Here is a 19,259-nt window from a genome sequence, read left to right as displayed (position 1 = left end):
TTTTATTATCTTAGAGAGCTTACAAGAGAAATAAATAGAATGCCTAGAACAAATTGCTAACCCACCGCAGAAAACAAGATATGATGGGGTTTATATAGCACTCATTTACATTATATAGTTGAAGTAAGATTTAAATATGTAAGATTAGGAAGTTGCATGATCTTCGGCTACTTTAGTTAGAATCTAAGTCAATCTAAATATCTTCCTTTCAAACTGAGCCAATCTAAATATCTTCTTCCCTAATAGGGAATTATCCTCTCTGGATTCCCCGCACAATATATATATATATTTTTTCAAACCATTGTTAGTTTTTTTTTCTTTCACTATTCTAGTTTTCTATGCACACACACTTTCATATTATTACATTTTTTTCTTCTTCCTTCTATTAATAAACTATGAATGACTTCTCATGGTTAGAGATGACAATGGGTCGGGTTAGGATCGGGTACCCCTTGGCCCAGGCCTAGACCCGACCCTATGACCCTGACCCAAGCTCGACCTAGGCTTGTTGCGTGGATGTCGAGTGATACCCAGGGGCGGTCTAATGGGCTTTTTGTGACTCCCAGTCTGAGCTCATGCTAATTTCTATAATTTATTTTTTCATGGGTAATCTTTGATATATTTTTCTTTGTCATTCATATTAACTTAATTAATAGTATATCTTGCTTTAATCACTATATGCTTTGTGTGTATAGATTAATATGGTAGACAAAAGATTTTGGGTTTGACTAACTTCGCAATTGATTATTGTCATAAATTCATTTCAAAATCATAATCAAATCAAATAAAATTTTAATTTTTTTTAAGTGATAAAAAGTAAAAACTCGAGCTGGGTTGGGCTCGACAATGGTTGTCCCAGGCCCAACCTGTATCTAAGGGTAGGCCCTAAAACCATACCTAGGCCCGTGCCTATCCTCGCAAATAGCGGGTAATGCTTGACTTGTACGAGCTGGGTAGGGTACCTAGAAATCCGGGTACAATTGCCATCTCTACCCGTGGTAAAGTATTACATTACTATGACAGATAAGTTTAACTCAAGCAATCAATAATCCAAGATCATCACACACAAAAAGGGTAAACAAAACCCACAAGATGATCCGAGGACAGAAAATGGGGACTCAAAAGTCAACACTAGTAAAGAAGGCTTAACTCAAGCAATCACTCAAGAGAAGAAAGGATTTGATTTTCGCTTGCCAAATGAGCAAACTATGAAACCTTAGGGATTACTAACGCTTTATTCTCAATCATACATTTATTATTCTCCTCATTTTTTAACATTATTCTTGTCTTTAACGAGTTTGCTGCCTCATGGGACTAAAGTTTTATATTTTTTCTCAAGAGTCCAGAGATACTAACACTCAAAGGTTAAGAACCCGTATAAAATATAAACAAAGAATAAAGTAAAAAGAAATAAAGTAGTTTGAGTCTGCAATAGCCAGCTTGAATTGGGATCCAATGAGAACATGCATTGATCCAATTTGGAACATGCAACTGTTGATCCAATTAGAGCAGACTCTAAAGGCTAAATTGTCATTGGACATCTTGTGTTTTATTTAATTATTGAGATGTCTCCTTCCTTTAGCTATATCTTAGCAATAAGATTTTTATTAAAAAAATTGAAAGTTCAATGAATCACATATGTCGTGATACCTACTTGTTGACACGCTCCTACCACTTCTCTATAGGATTAGTAATGTCTAATCACACGTAAAATCATCGTCTTTTCTCATTGTCTTCGTGGGTCATTTCCTCGGGATTTTGTTCAATCTAACTATGCCCATATCTTCCATAAATGCTAAAATTTCATTTTCGTCTAAAATAGTGAGTAATAAAATCTAGGAGATAATTGATTATTGGTTCTTCTTTTTTTAAATAATCACGCTTCGCCTCCCATTGGAATTGTAGATTTATTTTGATAATATAAGGTTTTAATTTGTAAAAAATATTGTTTGCTTAAGGCAAGTCGCCAAATGCGTGGCATGACTCTGACCAAAGACCTTTTGAACATGGACTCTACGTTCAAATTTCAAACTCTCATTGGAAACAGACAACCACTAAAAGCCAAAAAATTCAAAGACAAGGGACACAACCGTAATCCCACAATAACAGGGTCATTTCCTATTTTTCCTTACAAAAAGTACTTTACCTGACCTCTCCAACACTCTCTCCCCTCTCCACGTCATTGCTTCTTCATTTCCCTCCAACTACGCCATTGGCTTACCGACGTGTTTCCCTCAAACATAGCACGTGACACGTAAACAAAGCGATTTTCTATTATTTTCATACACGCGGGAGTACGCGTATGATCGATGTCATCATTTTTCTCTCTCTTCATGTCTGTCTTTATAAAATCTCCGTCCCTTATTTCACTCCACCGTGTTTTGATTTTACAAAGTCGGGTTGGAATTGGATTCAGTCTGGCCCCCACTATTTTTTCCTAGTAACAGCAAAAACTCAAATATTTGTGTTCGGTCTTTGCCTGAAAATGGCTTTCGCTTCGTTTATTGGAAGAGTGATGTTCGCGTCGGTTTTTATTTTATCGGCATGGCAAGAGTAAAGCTCTAAAACACATCTTCAGATCTGCTTGTTTATTCAACTTTGCTTCATTTCTTGCTCTTTATTTCTTTTTTCTTTTTTAATTCTGTTTTTGTGTTTGTTTGTGAGTTTGAACTTTGAATGAGGGTTTGCTTTTCCGGGCGAAAGTTAGAAAAAGGAGGGAAAAATTTGAATTTTAGATACATAGAAGGTTAAACGTTATGGTTATGCTGCTTATCGTAGTGTATATCTGTTTGTTCTTCTTTGAAGCATTGGATCTGATAAATAGATTTTGAGGTGAAGAGTTTGCTCAATTTTTTTAGTAGATTCTTTATTACTATTGATCTTGAATTTGCTGTTGTAGTTTAGGAGTTTTAATTGGTAGAACCGTAAAGAGAGACGTCTGGTGACGGTTTTTTATTGGTTGTGAATGAATGGATTTGAGGATATCGCGTGATTGAGATTCATTTTGTCTGTATATAGATATATTAGTTAGATTCACTTGTTATGCTATTTCTTTTTTCCTTTAATGTTGAGGACTGGAGGTAGTGAAACATATTGTACGTAACAGTGTGTTAAGGAGTTGGTTTTCTGGCAATGCTGTGATCAGTGAGGTGGAACATATTATTGCAACCATGCCATGGAAATGCTTAGTGTAGTATCTTGTTTAATTCCATTAGGTGTTTTGTATTAAGTGGTACCTTATTTGCCGATTTGAAGTTAAACCATTTTTACAAAAACTGATATTTATGTGATGGGCATTGGTTGCACGTGTTGAAGTTCGTTTTTTATTGTTCTTGACAAGGAAATTGAAACTTCATTGAATTTGATTATCTAGGAAGGCTCAGCTTATTTGAATTGAGCCATGTATGATAATTGCGTTGTTTGTTTAAAATGTATTCCGTTGATGACAACGGTTGCCAGATTTAGAAAATTTTATTTGGTTGATGGCTTTTATATATTGATAATTAAATTTGTTTATTCACAAGTCTTAATGATTGTGTATTCAAAAATAGTAAATAACTTTATCCATGAGCAGTATAAAATATTTACAGGACAGTTAGGTGTTTATTTATTTTTTAACGACTTTATCTTGTGATCACAAAATTTAATAATACATAGTGATGATTATTAATTAGTTTATTACTGTTTTCTGCTTCCATCCCTGCTATGGCTTAAATAATGCTTGTGGCTCTGCCTTTGCTGAAGTTTGTTAATTATTGTTATTTGGCTTGTATCCTAGTCAGGTAGTTAAGTTAGTTAAAACATTTTGAGTTTTTCTTATTGTTTGTAAAACTAATCCAGCAGGTGTACTTTGTAACTAGAAATTTGATAAGAGTCTTCAATTTTAATAGCTTTATTGCTGTGTCAAATGTATGGAAACGCATTTGATACTGTAGACTTCATTTTTAAGTGAATGAGGGTTGACCTCATAGCTGAATGATGCTATTTACTTTTCCGTGGTATGTGATTGGTTAAAAGGTTGGTGTCATGGAAGAATCTCCACAGTTTTTTTCTCAGTATATTTATGTTTTCTTGAATACTCAGAATTTAGGATTTCATCAGTTTAAAATAAGATTATATGCAGTGTATCAAGTATAGGTTGCTGTATACCCATACTTGTCAGTTAGCTGTCTGAAATGCTTTTCATTTCTAATCAGAGCATCAGCTAGAGTTTTAACATTTGAGAACAATGTCACAGTGAAACTCATTTTTTGTTGCATGCTTATTTGCATCATGAAATCAATTTTTTATTGTCACTGGTGTTAATTTGGTGCAATTATGATTTTAAGTGCAGCAGATGATTATAAACTGCATGTGCAGTTGTTTCCCAATTCCATAACTTGTATGTTTGTAGCAATGCAGACTTTCAAGTTCTAATCATTGTTTTTTTAATGTTTTTTATTCATGCTTATAGGTTCAACGATTTTGGCATTGATGGTGGGCCTGCAGCAAAGTCATTGGAACCAAAGTTCAACATCTTCTCAAAGCACGTGTCAACTCACACTGGGTTGCAAGTTCCAGAAGTTGAAGTGTGTAACCCTTTAACTTCTTGAAACTTAACTATTGAGATATAATTTAGTGATTTTTCTGAAATATTGGTGTTTTCCTTTACAGATCAAGTATTTAGTTGCTGCTGCTATAGCATTGAAGGGTGTTGGGGGCCTTCTTTTCATCTTTGGAAGTTCTCTTGGAGCGTATCTTTTGGTTGGTATTGTAGTCTCTCTGGTTTTTAAAACTAGTAATGACTCAAATTAACTGCATTAACTCCATTTTTGTTTTGGGGCGCAGCTTCTGCATCAGGCTATTGCTACTCCTATTCTATATGACTTCTACAACTATGATGCTGACAAGAAGGAATTCGGTCAACTTTTTTCGAAGTTTACACAGGTTAGCAATTAAGATTTAATATGCTATAAGCTTCGTTGGTTCCCTCTTACCCCTCTTTTAAGCTTTCTTATGGTTTTTTTTGTCTAAATCAGGGCGTAGTTTTTAATCTGTTTCTGCTTTCTTTTTGCAGAGCTTGGCACTTTTTGGGGCTTTGCTTTTTTTCATTGGTATGAAGAACTCAATGCCGAGGAGACAACTCAGGAAAAAGGCTCTCAAAACCAAAACAGTTTAAAGAGTTATATGCAGTTATGCCTGGGTCTAGTTTCACAGTCGATATCTGACTCTGCCTGGATGTAGTCCACGATCTAGTTTTGTATGCTTCAATGTTTGTATCAGATTTTTTGGTTTTTGTTTTTAAAGATTAGGTAAAAATGTGGTTTACTTTCATTGAGGGTATGATATTGTTTATTACCAAGCCAATTGATTGTCATTGAACTGAATTTAGAGAGATTTGTCTTGGTTAATCATGGGAAGCAGATTTGACGAAGTCGACCTGATTTAATTGACTTATTTCAAAATTCGATGGAAACTCTGATAATGTATACACATGGGCAGTCACTTTCCGTCATACATTAGAAGAATATTTCAGTAGTCTGCATTGCAACTTCTCATGTCTCTTTCTGATCACAAGTGTGTCGCGTTCATGATAAAAGAGCTTTCTCTTTCTGCTCCAAATGTTTTACGTATGAAACAACCGTAAACAAAATTAGACTCCATACTTCTTTGCAAGTTTATTGAATCTGATCTCATTTAGCTCAGCTTGGTCATTTTCTTCGGTCTAGCTTTTATAATTATGTCTGAATAACGGACGGATATGAATTCTTGGATATATGACTTAAGAAGTTATGAGTTTGAGTTTTTCTTTAATTGTTAATAAAGATAATCATTGAAGTTTTTATCTAATTGATAGAGATTAATTGGGATAAATATAAGTTGATCCACTCAGATTATAAAAAAATAAAAAAAATTAGACAAAGAAAAGCTTAACATTATTGTCGTTATTGATCCTTTTTTAACCTCAAAAACAAATCCTGTGTAAAGTAAGGGACTGAAGAATGTGCATTTATTGTACTTATACGATCAAGTTAATGAGCATCTACCAGGAGGTATTTGTCTTTATCCCTGAAAGCTCAATGTAACAGTGTTGAAATGCCGCCCTTGCGCTCTTATCGGTTCCCTTTCACTATTGGTTTCAAGACACCGCTTCCTGTAAAATAAATTCTACCGAATTTGTTATCCAGAGAGGGTCTAAAAGGAAGAAAACAAAAGACCAGAGTCAGATATGTATGTCAGATGTGCCGCCTGCCGGTCGAGTAAGTGTTTATAAATTTATTTCAATGAAAGCAGTGTAAAGCTTGATAATGTACGTAGTTGAACAAGTCCAATATGCAATAATATAGGTGTGTTGCGTTGCAGCTCTATATAACTTTNCGATGGAAACTCTGATGATGTATACACATGGGCAGTCACATTCCGTCATACATTAGAAGAATATTTCAGTAGTCTGCATTGCAACTTCTCATATCTCTTTCTGATCACAAATGTGTCGCGTTCATGATAAAAGAGCTTTCTCTTTCTGCTCCAAATGTTTTACGTATGAAACAACCGTAAACAAAATTAGACTCCATACTTCTTTGCAAGTTTATTGAATCTGATCTCATTTAGCTCAGCTTGGTCATTTTCTTCGGTCTAGCTTTTATAATTATGTCTGAATAACGGACGGATATGAATTCTTGGATATATGACTTAAGAAGTTATGAGTTTGAGTTTTTCTTTAATTGTTAATAAAGATAATCATTGAAGTTTTTATCTAATTGATAGAGATTAATTGGGATAAATATAAGTTGATCCACTCAGATTATAAAAAAATAAAAAAAATTAGACAAAGAAAAGCTTAACATTATTGTCGTTATTGATCCTTTTTTAACCTCAAAAACAAATCCTGTGTAAAGTAAGGGACTGAAGAATGTGCATTTATTGTACTTATACGATCAAGTTAATGAGCATCTACCAGGAGGTATTTGTCTTTATCCCTGAAAGCTCAATGTAACAGTGTTGAAATGCCGCCCTTGCGCTCTTATCGGTTCCCTTTCACTATTGGTTTCAAGACACCGCTTCCTGTAAAATAAATTCTACCGAATTTGTTATCCACAGAGGGTTTAAAAGGAAGAAAACAAAAGACCAGAGTCAGATATGTATGTCAGATGTGCCGCCTGCCGGTCGAGTAAGTGTTTATAAATTTATTTCGATGAAAGCAGTGTAAAGCTTGATAATGTACGTAGTTGAACAAGTCCAATATGCAATAATATAGGTGTGTTGCGTTGCAGCTCTATATAACTTGCTTGCCGTCTTGGCCCATCAGCGCCTTCACAAATACTCATATCTTGGGTAGCTTATAGTTGCAAGCTAATAATGAAGATTGATGTCGAAGTTATCTCCAGAGAATCAATCACACCCTGTACTCCAATCCCTGAGCATCTCTGCCGTTACCAATTTTCTTTTCTTGATCAACTATCTCCGACCTTTTTTATGTCTACGATTTACTTCTACCATCTTGATGACAAACGTAGCCATAGTGAAATTTCAAACAGCCTAAAAAGCTCACTGTCCAAGATTCTAAATCATTACTACCCATTAACCGGATGCCTTGAAAACAACTATGTAGACTGCAACAATGCGTCAGTACTTTTCTTGGAGGCTCAAGTCGGTTGCCAACTTTCTCAAATTATCGAAGAACCACTACTTCCAAGTGAGTTCAACAAATTTCTCCCTAACGATCACAAGCAAGACGGTATCACAAATGTTGTCCTGGCCATCCAAACCAACTACTTTAACTGTGGCAGTGTTGCGATTGGTGTACTCATGTCGCACAAGATTGCAGATGCTTCATCAATGATCACATTTATGAAGGACTGGGCTGCTACTACTCGTGATGAAACTGACAATATTTGTCCACAGTTCGAGTCCGCCACTCTCTTTCCACCCAAGGATCTAGATGACATAACAAGCACAGTTAATGTTCCTCCTGAGGAGAACATCGTGTTGAAGAGGTTTGTGTTCAGTGGCTCCGTTCTGGCTACTCTCAAAGAAACATATGCTGACAACGGGATTCATCCAACCCGTGTTGAGGCCTTATCATCTTTTATATGGAGTCGTTTCACGGCTTCCACTAGAACAAAGATGGGGCTTGAGAGGCTTTGCATGTTGATTCATCCAGTGAATTTGCGGAAGAGAATGGATCAACCGCTGCCTGATGAGTCTTTTGGGAATATATCTGGACCTGCAGTGACAATGATCTCATCAGAATTTACTGGGGAAGAGTGTCATGGACTGGTTACAAAGTTCAGGGAGGCTAAAAGGAAACTGGACAAGGATTATATGAAAAAGCTACAAAATGGGGTATTCGAAGACTTTGGTTTAAGGGAAGGTCTTAATGAAAGATTGAATAGAGAAGATATGGTTCAATTCTGCTTTACAAGTTTATGTAGGTTTCCATTGTATGAAACTGACTTTGGTTGGGGAAGGCCTATCTGGGTAACTGTTGGTGGGTTGGCTTGTAGCAATTTGGCAATTCTATTTGACACCAAAGGTGGAGATGGAATAGAGGCATGGGTTCACTTGAAAGAGGAAGACATGGCCAAATTTGAAGCTGACGAGGAGCTACTCTCCTTTGTTTCTCCTGCCTCATTCAACTAATACATTCAGAATTCAACATATGTAATAATGTGTATTATTGTTTGAAATTATATGAAAATAATAAGATAATCCTGTGATAAAGAACATAGTTTTAGGAAATTAAATTTCACATCATAAAAATGAAATTTTGAATACAGGTTAAGAAAAGTAGCATTACTCTTCCATATTTATGTCAGCGTCAATGATCATTGAGCATGACAGGATGAATTAATTGTGAAATAAAAAACCACAGTTCTTGCTTAAATTGCTTATAGAGAACTGATAGATACTATCTCTATTTTGTTTAACAGTGGCATTCTCCAAAACTCAATTTTGTTCCACTTCATGATCATTTCATTTTGAGGAAGGCCCTCAGTTCACAGCTGGTTCAATTTATAGTCAATATTGAACCAAAACCTTATTATTATCATTAATTACAGTCCAACATATAACTAATGCAGCAGAATCACGAAGAAATGAATATATCATCTTAACCTCAAAGGGTTGGCTTGACGGTAAAAAAAGTTTACTCATTTTTTTGAGTTTTTGGATTCAAGTGTTGGGGTCACCTACCACAATAAGATTGTGGTTTACTAGTTTTTTGGGTTTGTAGGGTGTTTAATGGACCCTAAAAATTAGTTAAGGTACGCACAAACTAATCCAAACATCCGATTATATATATATAACCGCAAGTCCACTAATTTGGGCTGCAAAGCAGAATTTAGGACTGGAATTTATGCCTCGAAGATTACAGCTTTTGGTATGTTATAGAATTATACTAATGTGTCTGGTTGATTAAATCAGAGCATTAATGCCTGGCACTTTTCGGGGCTTAATTAGCTGTTTCTCATTGCTCTTCTCTTAGATTGCGTTTGGGACATCTCTTAATTATCAGTGTATTTGAGATCTATTGACTCACTGTCAATATAATTTTTTGTTTTTCAAGAATTCTCTTTTCACGTCCTCTCAGTTTTCTCTCATCTTCTCAATAACTTCCTATTTGAAATTCAATTTCAAAATAAATCCTATACAGCTGCAATTGCATGAGGTAGCTATTACACTATACTAGTGTGACCATTTATATATATTGCTTGTCTCCTACATCATCTTGCCAATAAGTCAGAAGTCAGGACTTATAATATCATATCAGAAAAATCAGTTCAATTATCAATGATTCATTAATTATCAACATATAAATTTATAATTACAAACACACATTTATATAATCAGTGGTGCAGATCAGCAATCAGCTATTTGGCCTATTTTACTTGTAGTTTACTTCTTGTAAGGAGCATTATACTATAATATCCAGAAACCCTCAACTTGATTCGATTAATTCAATAAAAACTCAACCACTGGTTGCATTCTCTCAAGTCCATTATCAATTCCCATCAAATTAACAACCTCCGTCCATATGATTAATGATTAATATACTAGGACAAAACTTAAATCCTTTAAATTGTATCTTAAAATTCACTTGAGTTTTTTTTTTTTCTTTTTTTTGACGACTGAGAATGTTTGGGCCAGTTTGCGCGTACCTCAACTAATTTTCTGAGACTTTGAAACTATCGGCTAGGTACGAGCTCCAGTACTTGACCCCTTATTAGGGGCTGCAGGGACTCGAACTCAAAAGACCATGTAAACTTAGATTCTCCTTTGCTTTTTTACGATTAGGTCACCCAATGGTGGATCTAGTGGCTAAATTAACTTGAGTTAAAAGATCAAAGTTAATTAGTTTTTGAGATCTTTCCTTTTTTTTTTTCATATCAAGAACTAGAAATCTTGATTTTCGAGGTATCATCCAAATCTACAACTCTGTTTGGTAAGTTTTTTAGAATAGCATTTTTGGAAAATAGGATAGGATTCTGAGAAGTTTTCGGTACAATTCCGAATAGCATTTTCTGAAAATGTTTAGATTATTTTTAATCTCTTAGGTTTGTTAATTTAATTAAACACTCCCACAATAAAAGTTTATAAATTGATAAAAACACCCCTACCCCACGTATTGTCGGTACCCGGCCATGACTGTTGGAAGGTGGCCAGAATCTGTCGGAATGGCACATGACCAGTTGAATTTTGGCTGTCGTGTGCCAATCTAGCCTTTTCCGTCCAGATCTGCGGCGGTAGATCTAGGACGATTTTTGCCATTTTCTAATCCCAGCGTTAAAAATCCATCTCTTGACCACCAATCATCTCACCGGTCTCCCACTTCCAAAACTCCTATGCTTCTTGACACCAATTGCTCGCTGGCTGTTGCCCCCCACCATTTAGGGTTTCACCATTTTGAAGACTTGGGGTTGAGATTTTTGAGTTTTTGATAGCTTTTTTTATTGTATTTTGATTGTAGAAGTAGTTTTGTTGTGTGTGTATTTGCATGATTGATTTCTGGTCACCGGTGCTCCCACGGCGGTGGCAACGACTATGGCTGGCGGCAAGGGTGGCTGTTGGCAGGTGATAGTGGCTTGAGTGGGTGAGGGTGTTTTTGTTAATTTTAAAACTTTTGTTGAGAGTGATAATTGTTAATGCTTTGAGTTGAATATAATATGATTGAATTTTGAAGAGAATTGAGAATATTAAAACAAATGTATACTTGGATATGCTTGAATATGATAATAGGATATGATAGTGGTATTTGAATGAAACAAACATAGCCTAAACATTATGTCGTATCTGTCATCTAGATATCTTTTGTTTGGTTTCGAGCTCCAAATATTGAGTTTGAACAAAAGTACAAAAAATTTTGAACTTATTTGATCCATGCATTTACATATTGGAGATTTTATAAGGGGAATCATCAAAACTTACAAACGAGAATATTTTGAAGAAGGTGCTACAAATCACAAGATTACTTGGTGGGTGCAATCGTATCAATCCCCAATAAAAAGAAACATTTTCTTAAAAGATATTGGTGTTTGATTATTGTGTTTCTTGTGGTCTCAAATGGTTACCTTTAAATTTTAGAAGTAGTAGCTCGTTGAATAAATCATATATTCAATACACGTATATTACAGCAAGTACGCGAATTATATATTATTAATAGAGAATATTCGTAATAGTCAACTTCAAATAAAAATTTCATGAAAGAGACTTTTTAATTTTTTATTTCTTAATATTAATTAGAAATAAGTGGAAAAAACGTGCTTTATAGTTTATAGTTAAGTTCTATATATATATATATATATATAATAGAGGTTCATTGTAATCTCTCAGTATTTATCTTTCAAACCTGCATATACAACAATTACAGTTTGATTGTTGTAATCATATATAGTTTTTTGATACGTAGCTTAAAGTTAATTTGGTAGCAAATAATGAATATCGATGTTGAAGTTGTCTCCAAAGAGAAGATCAAACCCTCTTTTCCAACTCCACATCACCTTCACCATTACCAATTCTCCTTTCCTGATCAACTATCTCCCTCTTTCCATATTCCTTTGATCTACTTCTACAATATCATTGATCACCAACTTAGCAACAATGATATTTTCAGCAACCTAAAATCATCTTTGTCAAAGGTTCTCTGTCATTATTATCCATTAGCCGGATGCCTCAAAGACAACTATGTACACTGCAACGATGATGGTGTGGTTTTCTTGAAGGCTCAAGTCAGTTGCCAGCTCTCACAATTCATCTAGGAACCAACTGCAAGTGATTTCAATAGATTCCTCCCTTACGATGATGGCCCCATAAATTTTGTCCTCGCCATTCAAATCAACTTCTTTAACTGTGGCAGTTTTGCGATTGGTGTACTCATGTCACACAAGATTGCAGATGCTTCATCAATGATCACCTTTATCAGGAACTGGGCTGCCACTGCTCGTGGTGAAAGTGCCAATTTTTGTCCACAGTTTGTGTCTGCCACTCTCTTTCCACCTAAAGATATAGGTGGGCTAACTGGCACAGTTAGTGTTCCTTCAGAGAAGAATATTGTGTTGAGGAGGTTTGTTTTCAGTGGGTCTATGATAGCTGCTCTCAGAGAAAAATATTCTGATGGTGGGATACATCCAACGCGTGTTGAGGTGTTATCATCTTTTATTTGGAGTCGTTTTGCTGCGTCCACCCAATTAAAGATTGGGGTTGAAAGACCTTGCTTGCTGGTTCATGCAGTGAATTTGCGAAAGAGGATGCACGAGCCACTACCTGATGATTCTTTTGGGAATATAGCTGGACCGTCAGCCGCTATCGTTTCAGAGGATTCAGAGTCGAAAGATTGTTATAGGCTAATCAGAAAGTTTAGAAATGCAATAAGCAAAATCAACAAGGATTATGTGATAAAACTACAAAATGGTGTGTTTGAAGACTTTGGTGTTTTGGAAAGCGATGACGAAACATTGAACAAAAGAGAGGTGGTTAAATTCTTTAACACTAGTTTATGTAGGTTTCCTGTATATGAAGCTGATTTTGGGTGGGGGAGGCCAATATGGGTGGCTTGGGGTGGTTTGCCTTACAGGAATGTATTTGTTTTAATGGACACCAAATGTGGAGATGGAATAGAGGCATGGATTCACTTGACAGAGGTAGACATGGCCAAATTTGAAGCTGACCATGACCTGCTTTCTTATCTTTCCCCAACCTCAAGCCGCTAAATATATTCCCATCCAAATACACAACTATAATGCATATATATGTAATATATATTTTTGCTTATTTGATATTTGTTATTTTATGTATCTGCTTCCAGTTTTCCTTGATGATGTCCTCTTCCAACACTTTTATCGTATTTGTGTACTTTACCGAAGCCTAAGTTATGTTCAAAATGGGATGGCTCTGAATGAGCATTCAATAGTCAGGCCACCCTTCAGCTCAGAGCAAACATGTAAAATGTTATTCATTACAGTCCACATTATCAATTCTTGCAAAGCTGAAGGATACATAGAAGATTTCTTATATAAAACTTCAGAGTTATATATATATATTTTTTTTATCTTTATACGTTCGAAAGTGATGAGCCATAAATCTTAATTTATAATATATGAGGATAAATTTGATATATATACACCTTAATTTGTATAGTAATTTAATTAATACAAGAGTTAGTATAAGATTTATTCTTTTTTGGCCGTTATATTAGGTAAGTAAAGATGCCACAACTTTTGCTTTGTCTCGAAGTGGGCTTGTAGTTTCGAAGTGGGCTTGTAGTTTCGAAGTGGGCAGCAATTGTTGTGTGTATATATATTCCCTCAATAGTAATTTAATTAATACAAGAGTTAGCGTAAGGTTTATTCTTTTTTGGCCGTTATATTAGTTAAGTAAAGATGCCACAACTTTTGCTTTGTCTCGAAGGGGGCTTGTAATTGACTTGTAGTTTCAAAGTGGGCGGCAGTTATTGTATAGTAGCATGTCAAAAGTATATTCATTAATAAAAAATATTCTCTTCCCATTATATTACTCGACTTAATGTAGTAATTAGCCTACGTAGGCTGCCACACAAGAGAGAAAATGGTGGTAACTAGCACAGGTAATGGGGCGCAGACCACATTAGAAATGAACTACGATCGAGCAAGTGAATTAAAAGCTTTTGATGACACGAAAGCTGGAGTTAAAGGACTTGTTGATGCTGGAATCGATAAAATTCCCCGAATATTTTATCATCCACACGACAACTTTAATGGTAATTCTAAGGTTTCTGGTGAGGATCAGTTTAGTTTTCCTATAATAGATCTTGAAGGACTTGATAAAGATCCAGTTCTACGGAAGAGTATTGTTGAAAGAGTCCGAAATGCATCGGAGGAGTGGGGATTCTTTCAGGTGATCAATCATGTGATTCCAGGGAGCGCTCTTAAAGAGATGATGGATGGCATACGCCAGTTTCATGAACAAGATACTGAGGTGAAAAAAGAATACTACACCCGTGATATGACCAAAAGGGTTGTCTATAATAGCAATTTTGATTTGTATTCTGGACCATCAACTAATTGGAGAGATACGATTTCTTGTATCATGGCTCCTCATCCTTCCAACCCAGAAGAGCTGCCAGCTGCTTGCAGGTTTTGTGATTTAATTGCAATTTATAATTAAGTTGTTATCTGGTTTCTTTCATGTCATGTGTCTAATATGGCATTTGTCACTTCCTATGCAAATTTGCAGAGATATAATGATGGAGTACTCCAAGCATGTAATGAAATTGGGATATTTACTGTTGGAGTTACTGTCTGAGGCTCTTGGGCTGAACCCAGATCACCTGAAAGAGATGGGTTGTGCTGAAGGGCTTGTATTTTATTGCCACTACTATCCGGCCTGCCCGCAGCCAGAATTAACTATGGGCACAACTAAGCACGCGGACAATGCCTTCCTTACTGTGCTTATGCAAGACCATATTGGTGGCCTCCAAGTTCATCATCAAAATCACTGGATTGATGTTCCCCCCAGTCCCGAGGCTTTAGTGGTTAACGTTGGAGATCTTCTACAGGCAAGTCTTTAGTTCTCAGTTTTTCCAGATATATCATGAATTGTTAAACTATTAATTCCGAATTGAAATTGATGTGGTTACATTTTTGTTTGATTTGGCAGCTTATAACGAATGATAAATTCATAAGCGTGGAGCATAGAGTGGTGGCAAACAGTGTAGGACCAAGATTATCAATGTCAAGCTTTTTCACCACAGATGAAGTCCCATGCTCGAGACTCTATGGACCTATACAGGAATTGTTATCGGAAGAGAATCCTCCAAAGTACAGGGAAACCACAGTGAGAGACTATGTTATTTACTTCAGGAAAAAAGGCCTTGATGGTACTTCTGCGCTGCTTCATTACAGGCTATGAACTTGGCAATGAAGATTTAAAAGAATATCCATAATCATCGTTAAGTTCAACTAATGGTTTTGTCAATCATTGTAAAAGATTGCCTTACCAAAGTACTTTAGGGAGTGATCTGCAATAGTAGTTTGCGGTTGGAATGACGAATTTCCTTTGGTCTAGTGATTGTTATTCCACGACACGAGAAAGATCAATGTTTGAGTTTCTAGGTCCTCCTCAGGGCCTCTTTTTGAAGCCCACTTCTATTCTTGGCAGATGCCCTAAGGCTCAACTTTCATGGGCCGAGTGGTGATTAGGTCTCTATTAACCGACTTTTGAGTGATTGAGACTGGCCTTATGGAGCTTTTACTCATCAAAATTAAATTTTTGATAATATAAATGCCAAGCATTTTACTTGAATGTCTTTTATATGCTTTGCAAAAAATTCAAAGAGTAAACGACTTTTCCCACTCAAATAATGATTTAATGGCACTCCCACTCACAGATTTTTATTTTTAAAATATCATTTTATTATCCAAATTTATATTCTATTTTCGATTTTGGCATTATTGCGACATCACACCATCACCATTCTCTTCTTTGATCATCATTCATCAAAACCCCTCAAACCTTATTATCGTCGATCCAATTAATCGTTGGTAATCGAGCAATTAGGGTTTTCGTAGCAGCCCCTCCCATATCAAATTCCAATCAATCCCAACCACTAAAACCTAACCTTCCACCAGAGGCGGACGCAACGATCCACCCTTAAATTTTTTTTATAAAAATAATATGTACAATTTCTAGATTTTGGCTTACCCTAACAAAAATATTAATAGAAAAAAAATTAATGTATAATTAGTTTTTATTTTGGCTCACCCTAACAGAAATTTTTGGATCCACCCTTGCCTTCCACCGCCGAAAGATTCATTAGCCTCCCCTCTTTAAAAGCTTAAACAGTCTATACCGAGTTTGTTCTTGTTATCGGAGTATAAATTTGGATAGTAAAATGGTATTTTAAAAGTCTATGAATGGAAAACTGATGTTAAGCCATTAATTTGGGTGGGAAAAATCCCTTAACTCAAATTCAAATGGTTAATTTAATTATCTGATCAAAGTCCACTCAAATTTGAAAACTGCTACAGGTTCAACGTTCTAGTAATCAAAGATCAAATTGTTTTATGGTATTAATTAGGAAATTGTTAAAGAACTTCCAAAAAGTTATTTTTTTTATCTGTTTTTTAATTTTATAACATGAATCAAATAAATTAAATGCTTTTGGGATAAAAAAATATTTAGAATTCATTTTCTTTAAAAAGAAGCACGTTATAGATTTTTTCTTCTTCTTTGTAATCCCAGACCACTGGTTCATAAGAATCATAACTAACATAAAAATTTTGGATCCAATCTATCTGAATTTTCTTATCTGAAATATCTTGAGACAGTTTATTTGTTATTATTTATGCTATACATTTATCAATATCGTCCTTATATTTATTTTTCCATTCAAAAAATGATGCCAGGATTATCAGAATTTTTCTTTTGGATTCATGACATTATTGCCCCAGTGGCAGCTCATGACGCTGACACCTGAATGATAAATCTGATTTTAGTCTTTGGCATTGCCGCATTAGTCAAAAAACGCTATCACTCATCCATTCACGACCTTAAGGGGCATATGGTAGCATCCATATCAAGTTTTTCATCCTCTCTCTTTACAATTACTTCTCTCAATAGTTAACTTCAGTACTCAGAATTGTAGGTCCTTACTCCTTACACACGAGCGAAAATGGTGACCACCATTGCAGATGAAGCTCAGGTGACAATTGAAACCAACTACGATCGAGCCAGCGAGTTAAAAGCTTTCGATGACTCAAAAGTTGGTGTTAAAGGACTCGTTGATGCTGGAATTGTCAAGATTCCGAGGATATTCTACAACCCGCCCGATAACTTCGAGAAGACTACTCAGGTTTCTAATGACACTGAATATAAGTTTCCAATTATTGATCTGGAAAGACTTGATAAAGATCCCACTCACCGCAAGGAGATTGTTGAAAGAGTTCGAAATGCTTCGGAGACGTTGGGGTTCTTTCAAGTTATCAATCATGGGATTCCAGAGAGCGTTCTGGAGGAGATGAAGGATGGGGCTCGCAGGTTTTTTGAGCAAGATTCTGAGGTGAAAAAACAATTTTACTCGCGTGATAATACCAGAAAGTTTATCTACAATAGCAATTTTGACTTATATACTGGACCAGCAACGAACTGGCGTGATACGATTGCTTGTTACATGGCTCCTCATCCTCCCAAGGCTGAAGAGTTACCAGCTGCTTGCAGGTATGTTATTTGTAATTTATAATTAGCTATTTACAGATTTTTTTACTCTTTAAGGGAAATTTATAGAATAAACAATTGAATCTTGATGGATTATTGGAAATTAAGCTGTCTTAACCGGGCTAAAGTCTGGCTAGAAAAAGTTTTGATTATCATTGGCATTGTTTCGTGTTGATCTGAGTGTCGATTTTTTTTTATTGGTACATAACAAAAATCTGTCATTAATCCTTGATTAATTATTACACATTTTCTGTGCAAAAATCTGTGCTAATTAATCACTACAATAATCTTATTTTGATTTTTGTACCGCTTAGAATGGAGAAATAATACTACATAAAAGGATTATTTCAAGTACATAACACTAATTTGTTACTGTATGGACTTTAATGTCCTGTTACCATCTTGCAGAGATATACTTATGGAGTACTCGAAGCAAGTAATGGGACTTGGCTATGTATTGTTCGAATTATTATCAGAGGCTCTTGGTTTGAAAACAAGTCACCTGAAAGACATGAATTGTGCTGAAGGGCTTTCATTACTTTGCCATTACTATCCGGCATGCCCACAGCCAGAATTAACAATCGGCACACGCAAGCACGCGGACTGTGACTTTTTCACTGTCCTTCTACAAGACCATATGGGTGGCCTCCAAGTTCTTCATCAAAATCAGTGGATTGACGTGCCCCCTACTCCTGGTGCTCTTGTGGTTAACATCGGAGATCTTCTGCAGGCATGTTGTTAATTTTCACCATTCATATATTTTGCATCGTTTGGAAAGAATTTGATCATCTTTTCACATTTGGCCTGGTGCAGTATAGCTATTTCAACAAATAATTTTTAATTTACGGTTATTAGCTATAGCTATGTTTTTCTCTGGTTTTTGCAGCTGATATCAAATGACAAATTCATAAGCGCAGAGCATAGAGTACTGGCGAACCGGGTAGGACCAAGAATATCAGTGGCAAGCTTTTTCAGCACATATCTGCAGTCACATTGCTCATCAAGACTTTATGGACCAATACCGGAGCTGTTATCAGAAGAGAATCCTCCTAAGTACAGGGAAACCACACTCAAAGACTATGGTACCTACTTCAAAGAAAAAGGCCTCGATGGGACTTCTGCGCTGCTTCGCTTCAGGCTGTTAACTTGGAAAGGAAGATTAAAGTAATCTTTTTACACTTAAAAACAAATGGTTTTTTTTTTTCTAAAGTACATAATTTGGCACTTCTGTGGAGTTGTTTAATATACTTGGGGAATAATGCATTGCCTATATACATATATCCTACTTGTAATCATGTTCAAAACTCTTATATGCTTTTGTAGTTTTTGTTGGGGGTGTGTGTGTTTCTGTTGTAGAAGGAATTATTCCTTCATAATTAATTTTAAGAGTTACACATTGGCAGTAGAGTTTCAATGTGACAAAGTAAGTTTTCTTATTCAGGTCTGGCCTGATGTTGCTGATATGTATCAGATGACAAATATATTAAAACTGACATAATCTAACTGTAGAGAATTTTTTGTGATAATCCTTACAATTAAGTCAAAACTTAAGGATATCATTAACATTATTTAATTTTGTTACCCTACATATT

At 35.5% G+C, this 19,259-nt stretch overlaps 5 protein-coding genes across 5 annotated transcripts; all 5 read left to right on the top strand.

Annotated features, from left to right (window-relative positions):
* The first annotated feature begins 2,361 nt into the window (after positions 1-2,361).
* LOC116134175 lies at positions 2,362-5,413 on the top strand. Its single transcript, XM_031419862.1, has 5 exons — positions 2,362-2,553; positions 4,454-4,568; positions 4,654-4,743; positions 4,828-4,926; positions 5,057-5,413. The coding sequence occupies exons 1-5, from the start codon at positions 2,486-2,488 to the stop codon at positions 5,156-5,158; spliced, it is 474 nt and encodes a 157-aa protein (XP_031275722.1). The 5' UTR covers positions 2,362-2,485; the 3' UTR covers positions 5,159-5,413.
* A 1,881-nt stretch (positions 5,414-7,294) lies between these two features.
* Positions 7,295-8,755, top strand: LOC116134194 (vinorine synthase-like). Its single transcript, XM_031419873.1, has one exon. The coding sequence runs from the start codon at positions 7,339-7,341 to the stop codon at positions 8,620-8,622; it is 1,284 nt and encodes a 427-aa protein (XP_031275733.1). The 5' UTR covers positions 7,295-7,338; the 3' UTR covers positions 8,623-8,755.
* A 3,598-nt stretch (positions 8,756-12,353) lies between these two features.
* On the top strand, positions 12,354-13,187 carry LOC116133770 (vinorine synthase-like). The gene has a single exon (XM_031419463.1). It carries the CDS (start codon positions 12,354-12,356, stop codon positions 13,185-13,187), a length of 834 nt encoding a protein of 277 aa, XP_031275323.1.
* An 853-nt stretch (positions 13,188-14,040) lies between these two features.
* LOC116133685 (1-aminocyclopropane-1-carboxylate oxidase homolog 1-like) lies at positions 14,041-15,690 on the top strand. Its single transcript, XM_031419373.1, has 3 exons — positions 14,041-14,588; positions 14,689-15,010; positions 15,112-15,690. Exons 1-3 carry the CDS (start codon positions 14,041-14,043, stop codon positions 15,361-15,363), a joined length of 1,122 nt encoding a protein of 373 aa, XP_031275233.1. The 3' UTR covers positions 15,364-15,690.
* Positions 15,691-16,982: 1,292 nt separating this feature from the next.
* Positions 16,983-18,962, top strand: LOC116133696 (1-aminocyclopropane-1-carboxylate oxidase homolog 1-like). Its single transcript, XM_031419383.1, has 3 exons — positions 16,983-17,670; positions 18,076-18,397; positions 18,554-18,962. The coding sequence occupies exons 1-3, from the start codon at positions 17,126-17,128 to the stop codon at positions 18,833-18,835; spliced, it is 1,149 nt and encodes a 382-aa protein (XP_031275243.1). The 5' UTR covers positions 16,983-17,125; the 3' UTR covers positions 18,836-18,962.
* The last annotated feature ends 297 nt before the right edge of the window (positions 18,963-19,259 follow it).

This window comes from Pistacia vera, unplaced genomic scaffold (genome assembly GCF_008641045.1).
Source record: "Pistacia vera cultivar Batoury unplaced genomic scaffold, PisVer_v2 Contig108, whole genome shotgun sequence".
In the NCBI taxonomy this organism is placed as follows: Eukaryota; Viridiplantae; Streptophyta; class Magnoliopsida; order Sapindales; family Anacardiaceae; genus Pistacia; species Pistacia vera.
The sequence above is the reverse complement of the archived record's forward strand: the minus strand, read 5'-3'. Positions and strand labels throughout refer to the sequence as shown.